Source organism: Drosophila sulfurigaster, chromosome 3, assembly GCF_023558435.1.
Source record: "Drosophila sulfurigaster albostrigata strain 15112-1811.04 chromosome 3, ASM2355843v2, whole genome shotgun sequence".
NCBI lineage: Eukaryota > Metazoa > Arthropoda > Insecta > Diptera > Drosophilidae > Drosophila > Drosophila sulfurigaster.
In genome coordinates this window covers 16430009-16446857 of record NC_084883.1, presented here as the reverse complement: position 1 = coordinate 16446857, position 16849 = coordinate 16430009, and the positions used below count along the sequence as shown (strand labels likewise).

Sequence of the window (16849 nt, the reverse complement as noted above, 5' to 3'; positions counted from 1 at the left end):
TATTTGAGGAATATAAATTTAATTATTTGCGGCATGCGCTAGCGTGCAAACATTTATCGAATGTTAACACATCTGTTATATTAATGTTATTGTGACAGCATTACGCTAATTATACAAGTATGCGCATGCAATATTTATTTAATTAAATTAACATTTTTTTAAATTTATCGAAATGTATCGCTACTTCAAATGCAATGTCTTATCGAACTTGTTCCCAACTGTATTCGATACATAATCTAATAATAACAAACAAACATGGTGAGGTCTTTTTCTAATCAGCTTAATGTTTACAAAAATTAATAATTAATATACGTTATTAGGCAGATGTGGACGTGTTTATAAGCAACTACACGCTGGTGGATCCAGAAATTTATCAACTATGGATTGAAGGCTTCTCATGTAGGTTTTTATCCACGCCTTTTTGTGACCTTACTCATTCTCATATTGTTACCTCAATTCAACAGCTAGTGAAGCAGTATGTTATTTGAAACAAAAGGGATTTGGGCATTCGATGGGAGCGCCCATTGATCTAATTGCGTCAGATGTCTTGGATCATTATCGCACATATTCGCTGATTGAACTATACTTGCATGCACCCACCAAATTGATGGAACAATCGTGTTTCCAACTGGAACCGCATACGCGTGATTTGATCATCGAGAAATATTATTCTATTGATGATGTTGTGGCCCGTGAAATTTTGGGCAAGAAGCTAACTTCGCGCTATCGTAAGGATCTTGATGAGGTCGGCGAGAAAACTTGTGTGAAACTCAAATCTTGTCGGCAAGTATAGAGATAGTGTTTTCTATTGTTTCCAGGACTTTCTTTATATCGTTATTTTCCTCTAATAGTCGTCAATTTGATAATGTGAAGCGCATCTTCAGGGCTGTGGAGGAACTGCCAGGAACTCTGACCAACAATATAAAGCAACATTTCTTCATATCCAACGAACTGGCCAAGTAAATCATCTACTGATAGTATTAATATATATATATTACATGTTCATTTATGATAATTGCAGAAAATATGCATGTATTGTGTTTCTGGCTTGCCTGCGTTTTGAGACGTCAAAAAAAGAAACTGCAGTACTTGAGTTTTAGCGATTTGCTAACCTGCTCCCACTCGATAATGATTTATTGGACATATACCTATCAAGTACATAGTGTTAAATTCGGGAAAACTGTAATATGTAACGTATTTTTTTTTATAATAGCACACGGGTCCTGAGTATTACGATACGGAAATGGACAAGGAATTTCTACTTGATTTGCGTGAACTTCGCTGCTTGCTGGACAAGGAAAAGGAGATCAAACAGTGAGCAATTTAAGGAATATAAATATTATATATATATACATTAATAATGGTCGATTGCAGCCTGGTTTGTTTGCGACTGAAGCCGGTGCTGCTAGAGCGTGCTTTTCACGAGTTGGATGGCAATTTTCGATCTTATTGGCGAGCTCTTATCACTATCGCTTGCAATCTGCATCGTAATCGTGAACTACGCGATTTGTTCGTTGATCTCTGCGAGAAATTAGTAGAGCCTTGGCGTCAGAATGGTTGGAATCACGATCAGGTCAACAAATTTCTTTCTTCCATAACGCAAAGCGTCCTGGACTTGGAAATATCCCGGTAAGCTAATAAGATTCAGTGTAACTATGTATAACTAATTAAACTATTATTTGCCTTGCAGAGATCAGGAGACGCGTTGTCTGTGGGATCGTTATATGCAGGTCATAACCATATGTTTAGATAAAATGTATCATATATAGTTAAGCTTTGTGTTTTTCTATTTGTATATAATTTGTTGTATATTTATTTTAGCATAAAATTACATTTAGAATAAAAAAACAAATTTGACCCAAAAACAAAAGCAAAAGCAAAATACAAAATAAGCTACACACCGAGTGCAGTGAGCTTTCGATGCAACGCCGCTTAGTGTGACCAGACATGCGCTAAAGCTTCAACAGGAAAAGCTCGACTAGACAGTTGGTTAGATTGCAGATACTTTTGTCAATTGTCGAGTTCGTGTTTATTTGCTGCTGTCGGTACTTGCAACTGTTTGTAAACAACAAATAAAAACAAAACAAGTTTCAAATAATAAATAATTGCGTGCAATTGTGGGTTGTAAAGTTATGCAAGAGTTTTGGTGAGTGCAGTGCAATTCGCAGATTAATTGCAAATATTCTAATATCTAAACTTGCATATGTGTTTGTGTGTGTGTGCGAGCTGCCCACACAAATGCACACTTACACGCACACACACACATATGCAAGTGGTTTACATGTGTTTGTCGAGTGGTTGTGGCAGCAACAGTTGCCTCATTATTATAATTGGGGTGGTTTGCGATTCCAATACGATATGTTAATGTTATTGACAGTTAACATATGAAGCTACCCTCACATAACAGAGCCACTTAACATGAATGTTAAATTTGCATGTTAATGGTTTGTTTTGCATTTGCAGTGAAAATCTGGAGGAGTTGGAAGATGATACTTATGATGATGAGAAATCGGCGCGCACATCGGATGAGAATCGCAAGTATGAGACCATGATGAACAAATTGAGTGCTGCAAATGTTGATAAACGTATAATAACAGTAGTGTTCAAATAACCAAAGGTTATATCCATTTCTTAGGCAAAATCACAGCGAGATTGAGAAGCGGCGACGCGATAAAATGAACACATATATCAATGAGCTCTCCTCGATGATACCCATGTGCTATGCCATGCAACGCAAGCTGGACAAACTCACCGTGCTGCGCATGGCTGTGCAACATCTGCGTGGCATACGCGGCAGTCTCCATCCCTACAATGGCGGCGACTATAGACCCAGTTTTCTATCGGATCAGGAACTCAAGATGATCATACTGCAGGCATCGGAAGGATTCGTTTTTGTGGTGGGCTGTGATCGTGGACGCATTCTCTATGTCTCTGATTCGGTGTCGAGTGTCTTGAATTGCACACAATCCGATCTGCTGGGCCAGAGTTGGTTTGATGTGCTGCACCCCAAGGATATTGGCAAAGTGAAGGAACAGCTCTCATCGCTGGAACAGTGTCCGCGCGAGCGTCTCATCGATGCCAAAAGTAAGTAGGTAAATTCTTCTTCAAAGTAATCTCTAATTGAACTCTTCCCTCAGCCATGTTACCGGTTAAGACAGATGTGCCGCAAAGCCTATGTCGGCTTTGCCCGGGAGCACGTCGCTCCTTTTTCTGTCGTATGAAACTGCGTGCGACGAACAATCAAATCAAAGAGGAATCGGACACATCGTCCAGTTCACGCAGCTCCACGAAACGCAAATCCAAGCTGAGCATGGATCACAAGTATCAGGTTATACAGTGCACCGGTTACCTGAAATCATGGACACCCATCAAGGATGAGGATCAGGACGGCGACACCGACGATCAGACAACGAATCTCTCCTGCCTTGTGGCCATTGGACGCACGCCCACCAATGTCCTGCACTCCAACATGCCCTCGTCCCTGGATAATCAACCTAACATCAGACATGTGCTCTTCATATCCCGTCATTCGTCTGAGGGCAAGTTCCTGTTCATTGACCAACGGTAGGTTGAGCAACTTGTTTTCTCCATATTTATGCAGCTGATCAAATAAGTTTGCTTACTAACTTCTTAGTGCCACACTGGTAATTGGTTTTCTGCCTCAGGAAATATTGGGCACCAGTTTTTACGAGTATTTTCACAACGAGGACATCTCCGCTTTGGTCGAATCCCACAAAATGGTCATGCAGGTGCAGGAGAAGGTGACCACACAGGTTTATCGCTTTCGTTGCAAGGATAATGGTTATATTCAGCTGCAGAGCGAATGGCGAGCTTTCAAGAATCCCTGGACAAATGATATCGACTATATAATTGCCAAAAATTCGGTATTCCTTTAAGAATATTCATTGATTCCAAGCATCTTCCTTTTTTACTTGGTTCTCAAATGATATTTTTCATACAAATTCCCTTTCCTTAGTTTACATTCCACGTTCGATGAATTTTTGTGTGTAAATAGAGACTCATTAATTCCTGTATTCAAAATAAAGTCAAAAATATACAACTTTTAAACAAAAATTCTTTATTTTATGATAATTGTATTTTATGATATAATTTTGGAAAATAATTTACTCTTTCACTTTTACAATCAAATATGTATAAGAATGCACAATTTTCAAACTTGCTAAGTTTTCTAATTTTTGAGATCATGCTTAGGAAGTTATATTTCATTTTCCTTCTGCTTCATTTAAGAGAGTGAATGTGCTCTCTCTCTCTCTCTTCACTCTTCTTTTTAAACAGTTATCAAAAATAGTTCTCGGCATTTGTTTTTATCAGCTGCGTTTTTGTTGCTTTCGCTCTTTTATCGTACAATGAATGGACCCACATACACATGAAAGCCGGCCACAGTAGTGTGCATGTGTATGTGTGAGTCTCTGCGCTCGCGCGTATTCGTGCGCTCACGCTCGTGCTCGTGCTTGTGCATATCCATTTGGACTCGCGTTCAGTTGGCATAGTGTAAGCGAGGCGTGCGGACGTGTTGTGAAGTTGCTGTGATTCTAATTTGATTTTTTCAATTGGATACTTTTGTAATTCGTTTCGTACAAGATGAGCGCCCTCATCTTTTTGGCCACGATTCTCGTTGGCTTTCTCATATATTCGCTGGTCAAATCCATGCGACGCCCCAAGAATTTTCCACCAGGTGAGTGCCAATTGAATCCTATTCATTCAATCAATTCATTCAGTTTATTAAGTTTTTTCAATGAGCTGCCTTGAGTCAGCAAATTCTTGCAGTGCTAAAATTAAGTAATATTCAAACAGCGAAACAAATTCGTCTTTTTTTTTAATTGTTTATTTAAAGTTTTGCAACAGGTTTCGAGTTAATAAAAATAAAAGATCGTTTAGAGTAATTGAATACGGCTTGTCCCCTCGACCTGCCCCACGCTCCCTTCCCAAATCAGTTCAGTTTAGTTCAGGGTTTCCTATTGGCCAGCACAAATCCAACTGGAAATGGTCAACTGGCCGCAGCCCACAACGACGACTGTAAACGAGACGCGTGTTGCATTCCAATTAGATTTTCCATTGATAAAATTGTCACACATTATACCCCATTTAATGGGTGACACCTCGTCAGACCATTTCGAGTAGGTGTCTCGTCGCCCAACTGATTTACATATGCATTTTCCAAGTCTGGTTATGCAACTTACGAGATACAACTGAATTAATCAACATAATTATATTATTCTATTTAAAGAAAAACTTAAAACTAACTACTCCATGCGGTGTACACATAACACATCTATCGATAAGGCAGGCACATTAGATACAGATTTCTTACAGTCGATTTATTGATTTACTGATCATCTGATATTTTCGGTAGTGCCAAATAGTGTTAGCGATAAGATTAAAGTAAGACGTGCTACTTATTCGCGCTTAGCGAATAAAGAGCTTTTATTTAATTTACTTTGTAATCCTTGAACAAATGTTGATTGCATTTAATTTAATTTGTAGTAGCCATAGATATTATCACTAGAACTTTCACTGGCACCTACATTATCATAATAATATCAATTTGAATTCGATTTTTTCTTTTATTAAATTTTAATTCTTATATTAATTTTACTTTTCATAATGAAAGAGAACAACTTCAATCAAAAATTTTAAATAATAACAATACAATTGAATTTATAGACAAAGAGGGAAAATTCTTTGGATTACGCTTTTAAAGGCTTTTCCAACAATTTAATTTTTATTAAATTTATTAATAATTAATAACAAAGTTTTTATTTCAACTTGCCACCGTAGTCTTGGTTGGGAAAAAATTTTAAGAATTCCGTCTCTCTCAATCAAAACATAGAGTTTTATATTAATATTATTATTATTATTATATGGCCATAACAACCCTTTTATCGGGTCTCGGCCTGAAGCGCAATGTGCGCAATATTAATAGCGCAATATTAATAGAATACTTTAAATATTATCCTGCCCTTTTAAAATATTAAAATATTTATACTAGGGTACTATATAAAACTAACCAAAATCAAATTTTGTTGGAAGGCTATTTGTTCAGCAGATTATTGCTTCGTTCTTAGTTCATGCTGTTAAGCTAGAAATTGATGTACTTTACTTTTAATTTAATTTTACTTCTCTTTTCAATCTTTGTCTTTTCCCATAACCAGGTCCTGGTTTCCTGCCCTGGTTGGGCAACACGCTACAGTTCCGCCGCGAAGCGCGTGCAGCTGGAGGTCAGCACAAACTCTTCGAGCAGTGGTCAAAGCGTTATCAAAGCCAGCTTCTTGGTCTGAAGCTGGGCCAGGAGTACGTGGTAGTAGCACTGGGTCACGAACTGGTGCGTGAGGTGCAGCTGCAGGAGGTGTTCGAGGGTCGACCCGACAACTTCTTTCTGCGACTGCGCACCATGGGCACGCGCAAGGGCATCACATGTACCGATGGCCAGCTGTGGTATGAGCATCGCAACTTTGCCATGAAGCAGATGCGTCACGTGGGCTACGGACGCAGTCAAATGGAGCAGCAAATCGAGCATGAGGCCGATGAGTTGCTGCAGCAGCTCAGCGCCACACAAGCAGCGCCCATCGAGCCAGTGAATTGGCTGGCCCAAAGTGTGCTCAATGTGCTGTGGTGTCTCATTGCGGGCGAACGCATTGCCAACGCCGAGGACAGCACATTGCATCGTCTGCTGGAGCTAATGAATCGTCGTTCAAGGCTGTTTGACATTAGCGGCGGGCTGTTGGCGCAGTTTCCGTGGCTGCGTCATGTGGCACCCAATCGCACCGGCTACAATCTGATAAGGGAGCTAAATGCAGAGCTGCATGGCTTCTTCATGGTGACCATCAACGAGCATCGACGTCGAATGTTGGAGTGCGAAAAGCGTGGAGAGCAGTTACCTGAAAGCGATCTCATCTATGCGTATTTGCTGGAGATGCAGCAGCAGAAGCAGAACTCGAATAGCTTCAATGAGACACAGCTAGTGATGACCATATTGGATTTCTTTATTGCCGGCTCTCAGACGACCAGCAATACCATCAATCTGGCCTTGATGGTGCTGGCCATGCGTCCGGATGTGCAGCAGCAGTTACATGCCGAGGTGGCTGCAAACACGAGTGAAACGACCGATGCCTTTCCACATTTGAGTCGTCGCGAAGCTTTCCACTACATGGACGCCTTCATTATGGAGGTGCAACGTTTCTTTCACATCACACCGATAACGGGACCACGCCGTGCACTGTGGAATACTAAATTGGGCCAGTATGATATACCCAGGAATGCCACCATATTGATCAGTTTGCGTTCCGTACATTTGGATGAGGCGCATTGGAAGGAGCCGCATGAGTTCCGCCCAGAACGTTTCATTGATGGCGCTGGCAAGTGTTGCAAGGATGAGTATTTTATGCCATTCGGTTTGGGACGACGCCGCTGCCTGGGTGATGCCTTGGCACGCGCTTGCATTTTCTCATTTCTGGTGCGGATCGTGCAGCATTTTCGCATAGTGTTGCCAGCGGGCGAAACGCCATCGTTCGTCCTGCAACCGGGCATCACACTGACGCCCAAGCCATACAAGGTGCAGTTCGTCAAGCGAGAGTGAATCAGGATCAATGACCATCAAATATATGTATGTATATTTAAGCTTTTCTTTTATTCTTCAATTTAAATTGCCAATAAACCAACAACTCACTGTGGTCGTATTTTGTAACTGTAATTTCAACGAAGTGAGTTGACAGCAACTCTGATTTAATCGATTTAAAAATTATCGACCACCCACCACTGACTGTTACATTGAATGATCTACATATCGAAGTTCAAATAAAAACGAAATTTATTTGCGAATTTGAATATTATTTTTTTTAAATATAAACTTTAATATACCAATATTAAGTACATTTGACTTCATTGAATGATTTTATTAGTGTCATTAAAATTAAAAAAAAAAAACGATTTTCTACTTATGAATCAAGTTTCACGAAAAATTTCAGAAAAATGAATATTACAAAACTTAAAATCAAATGCTCATTCTTTATAATTCATTGTGTTCATTAAGAGCCTCATACTTAAAAATAAAGTATAAATAACTATATGGCTCGTAAGCACATAATCATAATTGTTAATTTACTCTTTTTCAACACAAGTCTATTCTAATAAACTTAGCTCCAATGTAATTCAAGCAATCAATATTATAACTTATAACAATATTTAGTTCATTCGACTCTTCGAGAATGATTTTGTGTCATTAAAATTAAAAAATCCATTTTCACTGTAGTTTTAGAAAAAGTAATATTACAAAACTACCAATTAAATTTTCATTTCTTATAGCTCATTGTGTTCATCAAGAGCATGATACTTGAAATTAAAAGCATCTATCTGGTTCGATAGCTCATAATCAGTATTGTTAATAGTCTTATTTCGGCATCTGTTAATCAATTCCTCATCATACTCCAGACTAAATTTCTTACTACACGATTTAAGAGCAATTTTGTAATTGGCATTCGACATCCAACGATCGCCTAAGCTTAAACCATCACCAGCCATTTTGCAAGGATTTTGAAATATAGTTTTCGTTTTCATTGCAGTTTCTTCATTCGCATTTCTTCCTAACGAAGCGATTAGCTCTTTCAGCTTAGAGGTAAACACTTTCCCATTCCAGTCCAACTGCAGTAAGTTCCCATGTGGATGCATTTTTAGCTAAATCACATACATAAGTTGGGAAATAAGATTAGAGTTATAATTACGAATAAATTGACAATTGGTTCCATTACCTCATCTTCTATTTCACCAACTACAGAGCCAATACCCAGAGACAGCACAAATGGATTATCGGGTTCAATGTTACGCCAAGATAGAATATCTGGTAAAATCTTAACCAGATCGCCAACATCTTCAATTTTTAGGGGCAGGCGCAGATATCTCAGTTGACTGCATGAATTGATTATTTTTGTGATTTGGTTTAAGTTTTCTTCAAATATTTCAAAAGACAAGAATTCAAGTTTCAACAATTCCGAAAAATATGAATAAAAACTTTTTGGACATTTTCCACATAGAAACCCTTTTAAGTTTTTTAGCCTCATAAATTTAGTTGAATTTGCATGGGCTTTGCTTATGTCCAAGATTTGTAATCGTTTAGCGTAAATGGGGCAAAGATTTGTCAACAATTTATCCAATTGAACCGACCACACGTCGTCATCAATTTTCAGATATTTTAGTTTTGCGAAGTCTCCAAACTTATCCAAACAACAATTCAGGGTAAGGCAAGTAAGTTGTGGGCAAAACTCTCTCAATTTATAAAATTTCTTGGTTAAATGCATATTCTCCTCCAAAAATACTATTGATAAAGTATGCAAATTTCTCATTGATGAGAAGACATCTAAGAAGTCTTCAGTGCTGACTTTTTCATAGGTATTGTAAATGTACAATACTTCCAGTTGCTTGCATTTTTTCAATTGCAAAACTAAAAAATAATTGGTAGCATAATTTAGAAGCTCTCTAGTAATATTAATTTTCGAGTACTTACATTCGCTCCGGGGCAAATATAGTAACGTTAGTGCTTTCAGATTTGGTAAATGAGCCAAAGTTTCAACGATTTGATCGTTGTCGTCTTTGTGGTTATAAACAAAACTATGCAGCTTTTTCATAGATCCAAGTATACCACCTAAAGAGTTTGTAGAACTCTTTATTTCCTTATCAACGCCACATAAATTCAATGTTGTCAATTGATTCGAATCATTTTGCAGTTCAAACACTGAAACAAAATTATAAAATTGTAATTTGTAGTTTCTAAGCTCAATCAGTGCAGCCAATTTCGTTTTTGTTATGTATTGTTTTTCCGTTACATTTTGGCCACACTGCTGATAACGGAAATATGTATATCCCAATTTCATCACAACCAATAAAAAAAAGCGTGACGCATTTTTTTTATAAATGAAGGTCTACTTACACGCTATTGAAGGAGCATCAATTAGGGTTAAGCACTGAACATTTGGTAACCGTAAAACGGCTTCCACGAGACCACATTCTGGGACATCGTTGATTTCGCCAGAAAACACCAGGCGAACATGCGACAGATTCGGACAATATTCGTACAGCAAATTTATAAACTTTTTAAAATGATCTGCGTTGTTTGTAAAATCAATGTATTCTTCATACATTTGGGTGATGGAGCCGTTATCCTTAAGAGCGTTTTGCCACTCGAGTTTTGTGCATCCATCGGCTGATGATCGTATAATCCTGATTCATGCTGCTGCGCACCGACATTCTCACGACTTGTAAGCGAATTGAATACTAACAGTGTGACCGTGTTTTCTTTTTAATTCGCAAATACCAATAAATAGCAAAATTTATCAGTCTAGATCGATTAGTCTATTTGGCAATCGATCATAGTAATCGAATTATTGAAATAAATTGCAGTTTAATGTGTCTGTAAATGATTTATTCGACTCTTAAAAATAAATATTCGCTTAATGATTTCTATGTTTGTAGTTTAGTGTGTGAGTTAGTTTGTTTTGTTTTCGAAACTCTTTTTTTTTGTTGTTGAGGTCTTTGGGCATTTCCTTTCGCATAATAATTACGGGATATCAAAAATAACGAAATTTTGAGATCAAATCTAAAAAATGTCCAACACATAACGCGTGCAAATGTGCAAATCTCAAATATATTCTTAAAATATTTCAGGTCGGATGCTTGCTCTTTATTGAGTGCCAAATTCAAATAAAACTAATAATTTACGTTTTAAGCTTAAACGAATTGTTAATTGTTGTAACAAAATATAGATGAAAGTATACATATTGTAATATGTATAGATAACAACACCAAAGCCGGCTTCTAACGCAATTAACTTTGCTGCACACAACATACTATGTACATAATCAAATCAAATAATATATATTTCTATATGTATGTATGTATATATATGATGTGCGTATGCATGCCTCATGAAAATATTTACAACCATTAGGAATTCATTAGATATACTATATGAAAATGTAGCTAGCTATATAACTCGATCTTGTTTGTTTGGTCTATATGCACACAAACACACACACACATACATACGCTGGGTGTGAAAATTATTTGGGTTTAAAATACAAGATTTAAGATGGTCCTAGACCTCACATCGACTTTTCCAATATCGCAAATAATAATAATAATAATCGTAATTATACAAATAATCGTTAAGAGTATGTAACAAAAGCGGGGCAAACAAATGAACAACGTGAAACAAATGTCGGGCCTAAGTGACACTTAAAATGCTAATGACTGCACAGTGCCTGTCGTCTCTACCCGTGCATAGGATGTGATACACACGCACATTCAGAATCAGATTGCTGAAATGCGCACAATAGTTACCCATTTGTCTATATAGTCTGTATGTATCTGTTGCTGTTGTGTTTTGTCATTGTCATGCTAGAAATTGAAGCCAGCATCGGGTATGTTGTGCGGCGGATTGAACTCGTACTGTTGACTGCCCGCAACGGGCGCCACTCGAGTGTCTTCCTCCTCGTTGCCAAAGTACTGCTCAATAATGTAGAATGATTTATGATAAATGTCGCGATTCTCATGCGCCTGCAGATACTCGATCTTATCCAGACCTGTAATTAAGAAAATTACATGTTAATTTAACAAGTTTTTCTTGTTTATCACAAAGCCTGCAACTTACCGCCGCACTCCTCGATGGCGATGGCATAGGGATTTGGTCGTACTTGAAACTTTTCACCAGCTTTCAGAATGTTTTCGAGTGCATTCAATGCCACCTGAATAATATCCGCATCGACAACAGTGAGGAAATTGCACATGTGCGGTACACAGCCGATCTTAACCAAATAATGAATCTGTTCCGAGGTACCACTACTTGTGGCATTCGTTATGGCCCATGCGGCCTCTTTGCGCGTCTTAAAATCGGCCGTTTGCATGATGTTCATCAATTGCGGAAATATATTGGCACTGATGATTGCCTGAATCTGTTCTCGATTGCCAGCAGCAATATTCGATATGGTCCAGCACGATTCTTTCTTAATCGTTTCGACCGGCGAGTACAGCAAATGACTGATGCACGGCAAGGCATTGTGGCTCAATATGGTTTGCGTCTGTTGATCATCGCCGGTCACAATGTTGCCCACAGCGCGTAGAGCTGCCGTGCTAACGTTCTGTTGTGGATGCCTATAATAATAATGATTGATGATTATTTGGTCTTTTCCATCATATTAAAAGATAACTCACAATAGTAGCTCGACGAGACGCCGACAAACGCCCGCATCAATGACAGCCTGGATTTTATCATTGGGTCCATCCGACAAATAACTGATGGCCCAACACGTGTCGCTCAGCACCTCCACATCGGTGTAGTCGAGTAGGCGTGCCAATATTGGCAAGCCGTGCACGATTTTCGAGAAATCAGCTGGCGGATTTTTGCCACGGCACAAGTTTGAGAGCGTCCAAACTGCATTTCTTATCATGGTTATGCGTTCCGAATGACTTAAAACACTGCGAAAGAAATGCTCGACATTAGCTATAAAAAAAAATACTATGTAAATCCCCAAGAAAACACTTACTGCAAGAGTGGCATTAAAATGCCTGAGTTAAGCAGATGATCACGACACGTTGCTGAATCGCCGGCAATGTTGCCCAATGCCCAGACAGCTTGCTCCTGGACATCGTCATGAGGACTCGAGAGCAATTCTATGAATATGGGCACAGCACCAGCCTCAATCACAATCTTTGTCTGTTGCGAGGTACCCGATGCAATGTTTGTCAGCGTCCAGGCGGCCTCAAACTGAAGCGTTGCATTTGTGTTGTTGCGCAAAAATGTCACAAATTGCGGCACAATATCCTTTTGTATAACCTCCTCGATGGGCGGATTGGGATCACGGGATAAGAGCTTGCGAAACGTTTGTGTTGCCTCCAATTGATCGCTCTCCTTATCGCTATACAACATTTGAATCATTTCGGCGCTAATTATCGATTGACCGCCAACCCCGCCGATATCCAACTCAGCCTGCGATGGCATGCCGCCCTGGCTTGTGCTATCGGCCATATGCATATCGCTGGTATGCAGATCACCACTGTTGGTGCTGCCGCCCTCGACACCGGACGGCGTTGGATCCAGGAAAACGTTACGTCTCTTCGACAGCTGTTGTTCGCGCTTCGTTTTACGCAACTGTATACCGACCTCTTCACGACGCCGCCGCATCTCTGTTGAGTCCAGAGCGGCATTTTTATAACGTTGTTTGTGTGTGGTCGAGGATGACATTATGTCTTTATTTTCAATGTTAGCAATGCTAGAAATTAAATCCAAAATTGAAAAATAATTTATCAATATAATAACAATTTTTAGAAAAATAAATATAATCACAAAGAGTAGAAGGCAAGTTTCTTAACTACTATACGCCTACTCTGCTAAGATTAATTTTAGATTGGGATGTAAAATGCAAAAGTATTGAATCATATGTAGTATGCATGATATTATACAACGATCACTATCATACAATTTGGTCAGTAATCTGAATCACAAATATAAATGCAATTTGTTTATTACCTGTTGTAATTCATTAACTTGACAGTTTACACGCCCGAATGTACAATACACATAATTAAAAATTTGGCAAACTAGGGTTGATTATTAGAAATTTCTTTATTAAGTTTGTTTTATACTGATAGTTATTTAGACTTTACTTTTCTTTATTTATTTATTTTTACAACTTATCGAGTTTGAGAATTATCATTTGTGACTGATACGGTCAGAGACTGATTTTATTATTAAAACCATTTGATGTGTAGAGTATAGCAAAGTCGACCACTCCTCGCACTTCACTTTTACTATGCACTTTTTGATACATTCACTTAGGGTTGTCAACTCATGCACCTGCTAACGTAATATTAATCTGTGCGTAATGTGCTATCAATGGTATATGAGTTGAATACTTTATAAGAACATTACGAATTCATTTTAGTTGCACATCGACAATACTTTCACATTCTAATTGTAAATACATATGTACACACTCGCATGTATATACAAATATACGCATTTGTGTGCGTGTGTGTGCGATGGGCTTAGGTCAGCGTCAGCAATTGCTTCATGCTCTCACTTTTTTGCTGATAATTTCACTATTTCTTTAATTCGTATCGTTTACCATGAATGCATAGTGTTAGCACAATTTGTTATTAGTTTACCTGTGTATCTGCCAATTTGATGCGTCTATTAATAGTACGAAACACAAATGCAAATTTTAGTCACGATACGCCACACGTTTTTTAGTTGGGCGTATAATGTTGCCAGACTAATTTCACAACTCACAGCTGATTGTGCAACTTGATTACTTTCGATACCGATATCGATAGCAACAGGCAATTTCTCAAAACGCAGCGCCAACAATGAACAATTCTAAGAATCAACATCAAAATGCCAATGAGCAATTAACAAATCTATCCGTAATTGAGGAAAAACAAAAACAAAAGCACATGCAGCTTTTACATCAATACAACGACCTTAAGGACGCTACCGAAATCGTACTAGGAGCCTTGGCCCAAGCAAAAGGATTACCAGTGCAAGAAATGTACAAAATATATAATCTGCCAAAGGATGAGTAACCAGAACAAGATAAACATACATATGTACATACGATATTTTGTTGAATTTCTTTTCAAAAATAAAGTAACCAATTGCTAATAAACAGCATTTAGTTATTAACAATTTTCTTGGCAGTACCTGTGTCTGTATAAAACTAATAATTTCACTTAAAACTAAACAATTTACGGCATCGAAACGCTTAGTTGTTTATGTGCTTGCAGCTAGCCCAAGTTCTTTATTCAGCATGGAAATATGATCTGCAACGCTCATTAAATGCCTTGTATGTTCGCTCCTTTATAATATCCTCGACGTTAAGCTCGGCTTGGAGTACTCTCAACTAGCAAAATTCGAATATATTATTAGTTTGTCTAGCCATGCAACTTAAAATAATTGTACCTTTCGTTGTTCAGCCTTAAATTTGCTATCAGTCTCCACATCGTTGGGATTTGATTCCCGTTGTTCGCGTAGATTCTTCAGCGTTGTTGCTGACAAAGTTATGCAATTGCGTATGTTTGTTTGCTGCCGGGTTTAAATGTCATTATTGAGAGTTGCTTTAATTTAATGACTATTTCATATGGAAATTTACCCTAGAAAGATGGGATTGCTGGAGCTTGGCGTACAGATCCCGGCACGTACTCTCACTATTCACTTGACCCTTGAACGACTCCGTTGGAAGTGCATTGAGAGCGTATATAATTTTATCATCTACATCTCGCATCTTTTTGAGGGTCTCCTAATTGCAGGTGCCATATGATTAATTGGTGGAGAATTTGCAATATTTTTAGTATCTTTTCCCTTACCTGGAAGCCCAGAAAATCAAAGCAGTAAACAGCCATTTTAATAATGCAATATCTTCAATTAAATTAATAAAAAACAAAAATATACATGTATATTTTGCCGGCGCAATGTGCCTCTTAAAAGCGTTGCCACATTATATGTTCAGAAAAAAACATCAAAAGTATCGATCTTATTTTTTTGAGTAAGCAACGGAAATGAGCAAAAAGTAGTGAAATTTAATTTTTGCTGAATGATTTTATTCTTTGTCAGAAATCAAAGTTTTTTAATAATATTTTACAACTACTGCATCAGTGAAATTGTTATTAATCGATTGGTAAGAGGATACCGAAAAATATGGCATATTGTTGTATTGTTTTCGGTATAATTCAAAGCTTAGGTTGCGGTCACGCTGATAGTGGGTGGAAGGAATAATAACAAAAGTTTATTAAAATAACAAACAAAACACGGGAACAAGGCCATGAGAAATGGCAGCCAAACACGAAGACATACGGGATAAAATTGAGAATGGCATCTATAAACTGGCAACCAACGATAAAAGCACACGCAGTACTGTGTGGCGCGTGTATCGCAAGATTGAAAAAGACGACGGCAGTATATTGGAACATGTCCTGTTTTGCATTGGTTGCAAAAATATAATGTCCTTCACACACAAGTCCACAACCAATTTGCGACGCCACAAATGCCACTTGCAATACCTTAAGAAACAAGCGTATTGCAATGGATATGCCGATGCCAATAATACAAAGGAATGGTTCAAGGACGCTGATGGTGAGATGACAGTTGGCGACATTTTATTGGAGGCTGAGGCCGAACTTAAAGTGGATAACGAAGAGAGTTCGGAAGCCCAATCAATGCCGGAGGAGATAGATAAGAAACCCACTCCGACGGATGTGGCTGCGTTTATTGCACTTCGAGGTGCTGCAGCTGCAGCCGAGTCAACTGGTGCTAATGATGCCCAACAGTCTAAAAGCAATGATGATTCACTCAATGCGAGTGCAACTGGCTTTCCAAATTCTAGCTCTCGCCTCTCAGATGTCTTTGTTTCCCACGATGTAAGCGGGGCCGAGGAGTCTGCAATATATGCTCAAACATGGTCACTGGAATATCGCAAGCTGACGGAAGATCAAAAATTCTATGCCAAAAGAGCTATTGATGAGATATTTGTACTGGGGCGTTTAAGGCGTTTAACGCTGAATACGGTGCCGTCGGTAACCGAATGATGAGCTCCATACATATGAATATATTAATACTTATATAGGATAATTATATATTATACGCGTATGTAAATAATGTACATATTTATTTGATCAATTCTCTGGTCGCTGTTAAGCAAGGCATAAATATAGAATTGTAGTCTTGGAAAGACAATTACTTCCCACCTGACAAAACTGTTGCATTCATTTGTTCAATTGATTCCGCTCTACGTCAACATGTAAAACAAATTCCCATTTCGATAATGGGGTAGGTAACTTTTTTCTACCA

The 16849-nt window shown here is 38.3% G+C and overlaps 8 protein-coding genes across 10 annotated transcripts; 5 read left to right on the top strand and 3 right to left on the bottom strand.

The window, feature by feature from the left end:
• The first annotated feature begins 141 nt into the window (after window positions 1-141).
• LOC133840183 (acidic fibroblast growth factor intracellular-binding protein) lies at window positions 142-1863 on the top strand. The gene is given in 9 exon segments (XM_062271874.1): window positions 142-258; window positions 321-399; window positions 465-783; window positions 852-959; window positions 1022-1070; window positions 1072-1155; window positions 1214-1314; window positions 1375-1629; window positions 1691-1863. Coding segments are annotated over 9 exon segments (1077 nt in total). The 5' UTR covers window positions 142-255; the 3' UTR covers window positions 1770-1863.
• A 116-nt stretch (window positions 1864-1979) lies between these two features.
• Window positions 1980-4067, top strand: LOC133840181 (protein cycle). Of its 2 annotated transcripts, none has more exons than XM_062271872.1 (5): window positions 1980-2146; window positions 2464-2538; window positions 2636-3084; window positions 3138-3564; window positions 3635-4067. In XM_062271872.1, exons 1-5 carry the CDS (start codon window positions 2133-2135, stop codon window positions 3894-3896), a joined length of 1227 nt encoding a protein of 408 aa, XP_062127856.1. In that variant the 5' UTR covers window positions 1980-2132; the 3' UTR covers window positions 3897-4067. The 2 variants fall into 2 exon arrangements, with proteins under 2 accessions (XP_062127856.1, XP_062127855.1); XM_062271871.1 differs by having other exon boundaries at window positions 2618-3084.
• Window positions 4068-4490: 423 nt separating this feature from the next.
• On the top strand, window positions 4491-7808 carry LOC133840180 (probable cytochrome P450 305a1). Its single transcript, XM_062271870.1, has 2 exons — window positions 4491-4696; window positions 6174-7808. Exons 1-2 carry the CDS (start codon window positions 4603-4605, stop codon window positions 7595-7597), a joined length of 1518 nt encoding a protein of 505 aa, XP_062127854.1. The 5' UTR covers window positions 4491-4602; the 3' UTR covers window positions 7598-7808.
• A 440-nt stretch (window positions 7809-8248) lies between these two features.
• Window positions 8249-10307, bottom strand: LOC133840856 (uncharacterized). The gene is made up of 4 exons (XM_062272982.1): window positions 9941-10307; window positions 9518-9745; window positions 8766-9454; window positions 8249-8691 (listed from the first exon to the last, which is right to left on the bottom strand). Exons 1-4 carry the CDS (start codon window positions 10149-10151, stop codon window positions 8317-8319), a joined length of 1503 nt encoding a protein of 500 aa, XP_062128966.1. The 5' UTR covers window positions 10152-10307; the 3' UTR covers window positions 8249-8316.
• A 103-nt stretch (window positions 10308-10410) lies between these two features.
• Window positions 10411-14286, bottom strand: LOC133840855 (importin subunit alpha-7). Its single transcript, XM_062272981.1, has 5 exons — window positions 14173-14286; window positions 12552-13277; window positions 12220-12483; window positions 11660-12159; window positions 10411-11591 (listed from the first exon to the last, which is right to left on the bottom strand). Exons 2-5 carry the CDS (start codon window positions 13247-13249, stop codon window positions 11407-11409), a joined length of 1647 nt encoding a protein of 548 aa, XP_062128965.1. The 5' UTR covers window positions 13250-13277; window positions 14173-14286; the 3' UTR covers window positions 10411-11406.
• Window positions 14287-14354: 68 nt separating this feature from the next.
• Window positions 14355-14589, top strand: LOC133840860 (DNA repair protein SWI5 homolog). The gene has a single exon (XM_062272986.1). The coding sequence runs from the start codon at window positions 14374-14376 to the stop codon at window positions 14587-14589; it is 216 nt and encodes a 71-aa protein (XP_062128970.1). The 5' UTR covers window positions 14355-14373.
• A 29-nt stretch (window positions 14590-14618) lies between these two features.
• LOC133840859 (protein MIX23) lies at window positions 14619-15510 on the bottom strand. The gene is made up of 4 exons (XM_062272985.1): window positions 15370-15510; window positions 15156-15302; window positions 14966-15088; window positions 14619-14906 (listed from the first exon to the last, which is right to left on the bottom strand). The coding sequence occupies exons 1-4, from the start codon at window positions 15403-15405 to the stop codon at window positions 14805-14807; spliced, it is 408 nt and encodes a 135-aa protein (XP_062128969.1). The 5' UTR covers window positions 15406-15510; the 3' UTR covers window positions 14619-14804.
• Window positions 15511-15542: 32 nt separating this feature from the next.
• LOC133840857 (uncharacterized) lies at window positions 15543-16755 on the top strand. Of its 2 annotated transcripts, none has more exons than XM_062272983.1 (2): window positions 15543-15680; window positions 15744-16755. In XM_062272983.1, exon 2 carries the CDS (start codon window positions 15832-15834, stop codon window positions 16585-16587), a length of 756 nt encoding a protein of 251 aa, XP_062128967.1. In that variant the 5' UTR covers window positions 15543-15680; window positions 15744-15831; the 3' UTR covers window positions 16588-16755. The 2 variants fall into 2 exon arrangements, with proteins under 2 accessions (XP_062128967.1, XP_062128968.1); XM_062272984.1 differs by having other exon boundaries at window positions 15551-15680; window positions 15739-16755.
• The last annotated feature ends 94 nt before the right edge of the window (window positions 16756-16849 follow it).